Below are 10,634 nucleotides of genomic sequence, written 5' to 3'. Positions count from 1 at the left end.
ATAATTACCATGCAGCATGGTCCCAATACAATTACACACTTTACAATTAAAGACATATCATAAAGCAAGCAAATAAAATAAAAATGAAAATAAAACAAAACATCATTGTTAAAGGGATGTTAAAAAGTGATGGACCAGACTAAGTTCTCGGATTAGCTGTAATGAAGGGAAATAAGGTAGATTCTCAGTCTTGATTTCAACTGAACGTGTTTTTTTTAACATGTTATCAAAGGCCATTTGTTAACAGAGGAAATAAAGACCAGCATCGAGAGTTTGAAGAGGGCGTGTAGGTGTAAATGATGTAATTAACTAAGATAGATAAGGCAGTGCAAGTCCATGTAAGGATTTATAAGTTAAACGAAGAACCTTAAAATCAGCTCTAGCTTGCACTGGTAACCAGTAAAGAGAGGCAAGAATGGGTGTTAGATGGACACATTTTCTATTTTGTACTGAATACAAATATGTGACTGTGATAGTGTGAAATTGCATTTACAATCACGTTAAAATCACAAAGGTGTATAAATAGATTCATAACACAAAGTTGTTTGAAGCTCTTCAGTTCATCATAAAGATTCCTCCAATGGACAGTTTGACCTGTGTCCTTTTGGAGAAGAGTTACAGCACATCTGGACCAAAATCCATTTATTAAGAGCATATTAACAACAGACCTGATAGGTTACTATGAGAACCTTTTCATTATCATCTCTAATTACATTTATAGATGACTTACCAACGTTCGGAAGCGAGACATTCTTGACCCTTTATTAATGACTTCATTATTTTTGTCAGGCAATTTGAATGCCTTAATCAAGCCAGTTGCTGTTAGCCTATTAGTAAACTTGCACACATTCACAGTCAGTGTGTCATATTTGATTAAATACTATTCTGGTAATCACATATCAGTCGTGTAAAGTGAGAAGTATCATAATCAATTGTTTTACTGGATGAAGCCAAAGATCAGTGTGTCATATTTCCCGTAAAGCTCAGTTACTGTTCCATACATCACTTACTGTTCACTACTGTGCAGATATAGGTAAACATTTATGAAAAACCCACACAAACCCAGTTTTGCTGTAACTCTACAAAGTGGAATCATACGCGTTAGTACAAAATCAACACATAGCATCATAAAGTCAGGATTGATTACATGTTGCACAGAAATTGTGTAAAGCACACACCATCAGTTGTATGATGGTGAGTTTTACTGCAACAAATGAGCATGAACATTTATATGTATTAATTTAATATGATGTATTCAGTACTAATGTCTCATTCAGAGTGTTTTGTTGTTATTGTAGCTTCTTATTTTGAGTTTTTGTTGAATCATGAATCAAATTCTAAATCAAATAAGTAAATACAGGAATACTTCTATCACCCATACTCATTAGGTAGCACTTCATTTTGAGGTTTAACTGTGAATTCATCTTGAAAAAAAATACTTCCTGTGGGGTGCAACGTGTGTGTGTGTGTTAGAGAGCAAGAGAGAGAGAGAGAGAGTCAGAGAGAGAACAAGCAGGTGTACTTATTATTTGAGTCTGTTTGCGTTATTGAACAGACAGCTTGATGGTATTTATATGTTGTAGTTATCGCAGAAATTGAACCTATAGAGGAGAGAGATCCAGAAAAATAGCACGTAAAAAGTCATCATCTTACGAAAATGAACAGCATGGGTGCTCAGGCTGTCCTCGCCGTCCTCCTCTTCACCATAGGCACCATGAAGGCTGATAAGGGTAAATATCTGACTGCACTGCAGTTTTTATTTGACATCATAATTTAAAGTCATAAAGTTTCAATACTGGATTACGAACAAACACAAATTCTGATAAGAAATGTGATAATATGACAGTACGAGAGCGTTTTAAATGCAAACTTCTCCCATTTCCTGTTTTTTATTTTTGCGCCTTCTCTCAATCGTGTATTAATCAGTTATATTTTTCTAAATGTTTTACCCCACACTTTCATTCTGATGTTTGATTGCTTTATTCTTTGTTGTAGTGTAACGTGCCAGTGAGTTTCCTGAACAGTATGAATATATTTTTATTATGATCTGTGGCTATTTTTGGAAACATTTCAATCTTAGTGTATATATTAACGGTATGTAACATAAATGATCAGACTCAGATGTACATAAGATGTGATATGTGTTGAGAATCACCTCAGTTCTCAGATCATCCTTCTTTCCCCCTGAAAAGCAACAGGAAATCTTGATGAAGCAAGAGCACTAAAGCAACTTAATATCTGTCCGTGTGTTTTAAGGAGGAGTATCGTTCTGGAGGGAGAATTTCATAATGACCTGTCCAGAAGAAGGGGCTTGGTACAAGATTGATGGTAACAACATAACATACGAAGACTCAAAAACTCATGAACTTGAATATGATGGCAAAAACAAAGGCGGCTATTACTGTGAATACACCAAGAAAGAAGAAAATGGAGAAAGTTCTCAAAAATATTATTTCTATGTGCAAGGAAAGGGTGAGCAAAAAATCTTGTGATTTTTCATATATGTAATCTGTGTTAATTGTATTTGCTGAGCTCTCACTTGTTCTACTGTTGTTTCGTCCTCCAGCCTGTGAAAACTGCTTTGAGATGGAGGCATCTCTTCTTATGCTGGCCATCATTGTTGACGTGGTCATGACAGGATTTGTGATGATGATAATCTACCGGTGCACCAAGAAGAAAAGCTCACCTACACCTCACTCCTCCAAAGGTACGAATGCATTCAAGCAGATCACAAAAACATGGCTCTATATTACATATCAAACTTGGTTGAGTAAAAGGTTGCCTGTAATGCCTCTTGGATTGAAACACATGTTATGCATTTTTTTTTGATACATAGATATTTTTGATAATTGCTGATTGTGTCAGTTATCTGCAGTTAACAAATTGCATTGTAAGTGCACTCATGAAGATAGCGCATCTGTTGCTAATCCCACTTCAGTCATTTTAAAGTATCAAAAGTGTTAAACTGAGTGTGATGGGTGTGGACTCTTTGCATAAATTAGATTTTTACACTTAAAATACCTCATAATCATCCTATATGTATGCATAAGTGGTTGGTCACATTATTTCTGTCATTATCCTCCAGCACCTCCTGCTCGTTCAGGAGGCCGGGCTCCACCTGTCCCATCTCCTGACTATGAGGTAGGTATTGTGTATAAAAACACTATGCATTCACCTGATTTTCTCTTCCAGAGTGACTTAAAATCAGCGGTAATCTCCGATTATATTTAAACAAAAAATGTAAATAAATCAATATAAGGATATTAATGGCGCTGGTGCTTCAAAATAATTAGAAATAAAGAATTAGAGCCAAAATTAGAGAGCGTATTTCATTTTAAAACACTAAGAGGTTTCTCACCGAGTAACACTCACATATCTGTCTGTTAGATATGATGCTGGTTACTTTGGCTTAAAGACTGGAAAAGGGGGGAAACAGGCAGCTAAGCTGTATCCAAAGGTCAAAAAAAAAGTCTGCGTACCAGCACCTGTAAAGCTTGCTAATTAACGCATTATATCCTTTGTAAGTAAGTGTAAAAACGACACATTGTGGTTTTTAAGCCTCCAGGTAGTCACTGTACAACTCAGTTTTTTTACTAACAGTATTCTAAAGTAAAACAAATCAATTGCATTTCCAAAAGTTATACTGAACACAATTGAAAATGTATTTCCTGGCTAAGGTGTAGTGTGTGTATCTCAAAGTTTGCTAATGTGAACATGATTAACAGCTGTATCGACATCCATCCTATAACTTGACCTTAATTGTGATCCACCTAACACTGCTGATGTTGTGTTTTGACAGCAACTGAACCCTCAAACCCGTGGCCAGGATACTTACTCCTTACTCAACAGGACCGGATAGAGATGAGTCACCTGACTGTGCCAGGTCACAAGTTTAGACGCTGCACCAACGAAGGCAATCAATTGCAAAAGATGTACGTGAACATCAATCATGCTCACAGTAGCATAGAAACTCTGGCTTTTGCTCTTTTGGATTTAAAGGGTTGGGTCACCCAAATGGCAAAAAAAAAAAAAAAGTTTTTATATTAGGTATTAGCTATGCAGGTAGTTTAGGTTTTATTTGTCCAGATAATCTGCCACCACCCCAATACAAAGACATGAATGGCATTTCATTTGTTGTGGTCACAGTATTAAAAATTACAATGAAAAAAAAAATCAACAGCAACATGTATTTCCAGAATCAGTGTGCACTTTTACTGTGAACGGCTTTAATCGGAACTACTTTCTACGAAAGAAATAGTACTCATGAAAACAGTTTACAGTGTGTTAAGTGGATTATTCGGCTGCGTAGCTATATGGATACCAGTCAGGACAAGAAAATACTGTATGTTTGTTTTCTGTACTTGTTCTTTAATATATAAAGTTGGTATTGTGTAGAACAGAAAGTACTGTCTAATTGACAAAAGTGTAATTGTATAAAAATGATTTGTTTTGTCATTTTAAATGGAAAGATATACCTGTTTGCTGTACATATATGTTTATGTCATTGTGTTTAAGTTCAGGCTTTTTACACTGTAAAAAAAAAAAAAAAAAAAAAGCAGACATTTTTAACAGATACACTGTAAAATGTTACCGCAACTTATTTTCCTCATCATATCAACTTATTTTTAGCTTACTTTTGCTTTTTCATGCTCATCTGCTGGGTTCATGTTAATGTGCAAAAAGTGTGTCACTAATAAATAAACCGCAGTCCACATTGTTCTCATATCATCTTTGCTCATGGTTGGAAACAACACCGAGAGACTCTTACAGATATAACTGTATGTGATCCGTGAAGCAGCCTCAAACCGCAGCTCATATCCGTAGCACACCCACACGCGCACCATCGTCCGCCATCAATATGTCTTCATCACTCAACTCTCTGTCTTGTGTGAGTGACTTTTTTCACTGCAAATCATCCCTCTGTCTTCTCTTTGGAAACATTTGGCATATCTTTGAAACATTACACATGTATATTGTACCCATAGAGCGCACAATGGAAATGTTATGTTATGTATCAGCCTTCTGTTTTTTTACCACAGTTTTTCCCAGCAGTGACTGAGCACAGCTGTACTGATGGAATTGAAAGACGCCAGCTAATAGTGCTTCTTCGTGCAGACTACTAATGATTGATAAGTCTATTATACTGTATGTCTTATCTGAGAGTTGTAGTGTTTAGTGGAAACACTCCTACAGTTACTGCTCATTTATCTTCATCTACATCAGCTGTATGTTTGTGTGAGACAGAAAACAAAGAGGTATAGAAGGCGGAGGGGGGGTGGGGGTGGGGGGAGGGGGGGATGGGGGGGGGGGGGGGGTTGTATATGACGTGATCCTGTATCTGACTTTTTTAAAGTTAAGTCAAACCGCTCCCACACACAGACCTACATCTGCTTGACAAGTGTGTGTGCGTCTGTGTGAGTGAACATCCGTGCACAAACACACACACTTGTGTTGTTAGAGCGTACACATGCACCTCAGTGTGACTATGTGAAGGTGTGAGCACATGCATTGAGTCAGAAGCTGGTTGTGTGTGTGTGTGTTTGTGTGGGGGTTGATCAGGGTTGTGTTTCTGAGTCGAGCCGTCTAAGCTCCGGTGTTTGATCTCTTTTCTTTTCCTCAGCTCCGGTAGAAAACTGCAGTTTGTAGCTTTGTGACAGCGGCGTCAAGAAGAAGGCGAAAGACTCAAGCAGTGATCAAAGAATTTAAGCTATTAGATTACCTGACATGGGGAGGCTTCCTTCAAAAAACAGCCAGAGTTTCTCTCCTCCTCTTCTTTGTTACTGTTTTAGCCTTCTTTTCTTCTTTACCCCCCGCTTCTCTCTCTCTCTCTCTCTGTCTCTCTGCTTATCCTTCTTTACCCTTGTTGTGTAATTCTGTCTATCTCTGCTCTCTCCATGTCTCGCTACACCCTCATCTATCCACATCTTTGGTGAAGCAGTTTGAAACAGACTTCTGAAATGCTCTCTCTCACACTCTGAGATGGTAATGAAATACAACAGCCTGTGGTGGAACAAGTATTCAGATCCTTATATAGAAGTACCAGTACAACAATGTAAAAATACTCCATTACAAGTAAAAGTCTTGAAAAACTCCTACAAGAGTAAAAGCACAGAAGTGTTAGTTCCAAACATAAAAACTCAATATGAAGGAAAATGGCCTCTGTGACTGATGTAATTGTTATAAATGATTGAGTATTAACAATAATGCATCAATGCATAAGCAGCACTTTACAATCGTAGCTGGTCAAGGTGGAGCTGGTTTTAGTCCAGTGGTTCCCAGCTTAGGATCAAGAGATAATGAATGTGGTTGGAAAGAAAAACAAAGTTCAGCTACACATATTGTATTTGTTTTTGTAAAGCCAAAAAAGTTGGGAACCACTGGTTTAATCTTTAAACATCCCATCCAGGAATATATTAAGGCAGATAAAAATACTCTGCATGGACCAATAATGTGTGTCTGATATGGTTTTTCCACAAAAATAGTATAATTACCATGTTAAAATGGCATCTACTCCCTCTCTCTCATTAAAATGTAAATATATTTCATTTCAGAAATGTGTTCAGAAGTTCAGACGTTGATGTCACAAATCGTGCTCAAAGGCTCAACCCTAAAAACCTGATTTTCAATTAGCACAGAGAAACTTTCCACTGTCAGCGGATGAAAGTGAAAACAGTCTTCTAGTGTCAAATTTGCAAAGCTCAAACATTCAACTGTAGGAACAAGAAGCAAACCACATTTTTGAGTTGTGGGAGACTTCAACAATGTGTCATATTTTACAAGGTATACTATGTGTTTAAATACAATCTTAATCCCCAAAGTAACTGCAACTATCAGATAAATGTAGTGGAACAAACAGCGCTTTATTTCCCTCTGTGTAGTTGAGTAACGTTCAAGTATCTCAAAATTGTACTCCAGTACAGCTGTTAAGTAAATGTATCTACTTTCCACCACTGGCGATAGCAACCAACATGACAAAACAGCACCATTTTTATTCCTTCATTTTTAATTTTGCAACATTTTTAAACACTTCATTTTTACAGTGAGTTATTAAATGAGATGGCTGTTGTAGCAGCCCTATTTCTGTAAAGAGAATGATATAGATAATGAATGAAAACATCACATCGTTCTATTAAAACGTTGCCAAAAATAACAACAACAGCTGATGAACATTATAATATGCAGCAACAGGTTAACAAGTCTATTTGTCATTGGTCTATTATATAAGAGCATCATTGTACAGGCATGGTGAAAATAACTCAAGGAGAACTTAAGCTACATACAGAGAAGAAAAATATGTGAGATGATTCCCACGATGTTGACCCCAGGAACAGAAAGCTCACTTTTCTCTCCTGCAGATGTTTGAGTGTCCTCAGGGTCCTCTTCTGTTGTGAAGTACATCGTACGTGTCTTTCTGACCACTTTTTTTTTTCAGCGGCTGAGGGAGGAACGGTGAGGTAAATAAAGTGAAGAGTGAACGTGTCATTTATCGTGTAATGTTTAAATGTGATAATTACATATGTCAATTTAAAAGCCATCACATTTCAGCTTACCTGGTAGTGGTCATTGGAGGCTCTGCTGGGCATTTCATTTGGAACCAGATGCTGTCTATCAGAGCCTGCAGAGAAAGTAATAATATCACTGATTTAGTTTCTTGTGAATACACAGAAAGTAGGTCCTGGTACTTGCACTATTAAATACAACTATTTATCAACATATTGCATTTGATTTGCATAACATAGATAGATAGATAGATAGATAGATAGATAGATAGATAGATAGATAGATAGATAGATAGATAGATAGATAGATAGATTTATTAATTGATTGATTGATTGATTGATATTACTTTTCTTGTGAGAGGGCATTGGACCAGTCCGAGCCTGAGATGCAATAAGATAGACAGCCACTCCTATCACAATGGTAGCCACCACGTCTCCTACAACTATGCCGCTTATTGAGGCCGCATCGAGCTCCACGCAGTTGTCACAGGCTGCACACACACACACACACACACACACACACAGACACAGAGATGTCCTTAGAGTCTGGCATTTTTGATGTATGATTACTGTCAAGAAATACTGTGCTTACATAGCATTACATAATATAATGTCAATGCAAGTCATGCAAGAAGCACACATAAAACCCATAAAAAACATACAAAACTTATGTTTGCTTTCATCACAAATACACAACACACAAGATTTGCTGCAGAACTTACTCCGAAATTTCACAAAGATACTTGGACCATATTTGTTGTTCTCCGAGTCCTCGGCTTTAGCCACACATGTGTACTCTCCTGTGTACTCATCACTATATGTCAATACATGAGAAGGTATCTCTTTATTATTTTTCATAAGAGCATTATAGTTGCTGTGACACTCCAGCTTAATCCCTTCATCGGTTTGTGTCGCTGTTATTTTATCTTCCTCACCTGTGGAAGAAATACAAACATTGAAATAAAAGACAATAGAATCTGCACCATGTGTTGATTATTGAACTGCTTGTTGTGCCATCGGACATGCTTTCATGAAGATGACAGATTTAAACAGAATTTTTTCTTACCAGCGCAACTGACAAATGCTGTGAGAGAGAATTGGGACAGAAAAATGGAAACATTCACTTTAATAAAACTGGCATCCTATTTTTAATTAAAGGAAATTACTTTTCTTATAATCCAACTGGTATAAGATGCTTGAAGACAAACAAAAAAAACTCATGACAGAGGCCTACCAGTCAGTGTCCAAAGCAGCAGCAAGCACGCAGGCAAAATTATCTGGTGTTTCATTGTGTGTTTGAGTTGTGAGTTCTGCTGATGACAGATGGAGATTTTTCATATCACTGCAAGAGGCATGCAACAACCAGAAAACAGGAAGGGCGCCATTTTCTGCATTGAGTCGACCATTTTATTCTACATATTGTAACACATATTTGAGGGTGAAAGACAAAATTTCAGGGCGCTATTTCAAGATAGTCACTATAATCGATAATCTCAACTTTGACTCTGAGTTTAGATTATTTTACAAACATGTATTCATATCGGGTCTCCACTCCAAAATGTACACTGGTGCACAACAAGCTGAGCTGAACTTAAAAAAACCTAATTATATCATATCCACAGGAAATTTTAAAGAAAAGTACTGACCTCAAAATAGAGAGCTGCTGTGTCCTTGCTGTCAAAGTATCCAGGCTCTGTATGTCGAAGTCTCAGTCTTTGTGTGTGAGTGTGTGTGTGTGTGTGTGAGAGAGAGAGAGAGAGAGAGAGAGAGAGAGAGTAGGAAGTGAGTGTGATTGGTTTATTTCCATCCCAGCAGCAGACTTTGTTGATTTCTACATCTGGAGGCCTCAGTATCTCTGTAACTTTCAGTAAATGACACCATATGTTCAACAGTGATGGAATATAATTTAGTACCATACATTTATTCAACCACTGTACATTTGAGGTATTTGTACTTTATTAGAGTACAGTATTTCCATTTCATGTCAAATTCTACTTCTACTCCACCATAATTTAGATGTAAATATTGTACTTTTTACTCCAGCACATTTATTTGACCGCTATAGTTACCTGACAAACTAAGGTTTTACATGAGCTTCTAATATATGATGCATCGTCATAAATTATCCAACATTATATAAAATAGTTTAAAAAAATTCCCCAACTGCAACAGTAAAATGCTACTTATCTAATACTGCAATAGTGTAATAGGGCTAATACTTTACTTTTCATACTTTAGGTACATTTAGCTAATGGTAATTAAGGATTTAAATTCTTTTACTTGTAATGGAGTATTTTTACAGTGTGGTGCTGCATTTTTTCTAATCAAGTAAAGGATCTTAATACTTCCTCTGAGGCTGATATTAGAATATTCTCTCAGTGGATTCAAATTAAACTGTGTATGTGGTTTTTAGTACATTTGCCGCAGAAGAGCTGAGTTTGTTAATTAATGCTCTGTTCAACCACTGACATTAACTTTGTATTCATGTTATAGATGTTTGTGGTGTTAAAATGTACCAAGGTGGTTAAACCTGGGATTATTTCCATTCTGTTAAAGCAGCTTCCACATTTTCCAAAAGGCATGAACAGCAACATCTTCATATCGAATATGGAAATAAAGTCACAACCAGCTTTATATTAGTTGAAACGACTGATCAGTCTGGTAACACTGACTGTTATTTGTTGTATGGTTGCTTTGGGAGGTGTGTGGAGCAGCTCCAGCTGATAAAACAAAGCTACCAACAGAAACGTGTGTGTTCAAATGAATATTTTAATTCCCTGTGTTGTAAATGTTTCTCCCGCCGTGTTTGGCAGACTGAATTCCCTCTTCAGTGTAGAAGAAGCAGCAGAGAGAGCACAGAGATGCTCCCACAACACAACACTGCTTCCTGTCTGAAGAGAAGCCACAACAACCTGTGACCTAGAGCCAACACCTGGCACACACACACACACACACACACAAAGTCAAACATGAGGATATGCATTATGCTTCTCTTGCACCTGCTTTTCTGTCATTCCCAGAAAGAAAAAAAAAACACCAAATGCAACAATGTTTTCACCATCACCCAGCACACACTCACACACACGCATTCCTCCCTTAGCACCATGTCAAAACACACACACATCACCCTCATGA

General features: G+C 37.1%; 2 protein-coding genes across 4 annotated transcripts; one reads left to right on the top strand and one right to left on the bottom strand.

The window, feature by feature from the left end:
- Positions 1-1,471: 1,471 nt before the first annotated feature.
- Positions 1,472-4,712, top strand: LOC137185777 (T-cell surface glycoprotein CD3 epsilon chain-like). The gene is made up of 5 exons (XM_067594139.1): positions 1,472-1,730; positions 2,257-2,472; positions 2,567-2,707; positions 3,086-3,141; positions 3,800-4,712. Exons 1-5 carry the CDS (start codon positions 1,658-1,660, stop codon positions 3,857-3,859), a joined length of 546 nt encoding a protein of 181 aa, XP_067450240.1. The 5' UTR covers positions 1,472-1,657; the 3' UTR covers positions 3,860-4,712.
- Positions 4,713-6,984: 2,272 nt separating this feature from the next.
- On the bottom strand, positions 6,985-9,286 carry LOC137185776 (T-cell surface glycoprotein CD3 gamma chain-like). 3 transcript variants are annotated; one of them, XM_067594136.1, is made up of 7 exons: positions 9,146-9,286; positions 8,734-8,809; positions 8,566-8,583; positions 8,222-8,434; positions 7,847-7,990; positions 7,551-7,615; positions 6,985-7,435 (listed from the first exon to the last, which is right to left on the bottom strand). In XM_067594136.1, the coding sequence occupies exons 2-7, from the start codon at positions 8,786-8,788 to the stop codon at positions 7,370-7,372; spliced, it is 561 nt and encodes a 186-aa protein (XP_067450237.1). In that variant the 5' UTR covers positions 8,789-8,809; positions 9,146-9,286; the 3' UTR covers positions 6,985-7,369. The 3 variants fall into 3 exon arrangements, with proteins under 3 accessions (XP_067450237.1, XP_067450238.1, XP_067450239.1); XM_067594137.1 differs by having other exon boundaries at positions 8,734-8,812; positions 9,146-9,252; XM_067594138.1 differs by having other exon boundaries at positions 8,734-8,841; positions 9,146-9,230.
- Between the last annotated feature and the right edge of the window lie 1,348 nt (positions 9,287-10,634).

The sequence above is a fragment of the Thunnus thynnus genome, chromosome 7 (genome assembly GCF_963924715.1).
Source record: "Thunnus thynnus chromosome 7, fThuThy2.1, whole genome shotgun sequence".
In the NCBI taxonomy this organism is placed as follows: Eukaryota; Metazoa; Chordata; class Actinopteri; order Scombriformes; family Scombridae; genus Thunnus; species Thunnus thynnus.
The sequence above is the reverse complement of the archived record's forward strand: the minus strand, read 5'-3'. Positions and strand labels throughout refer to the sequence as shown.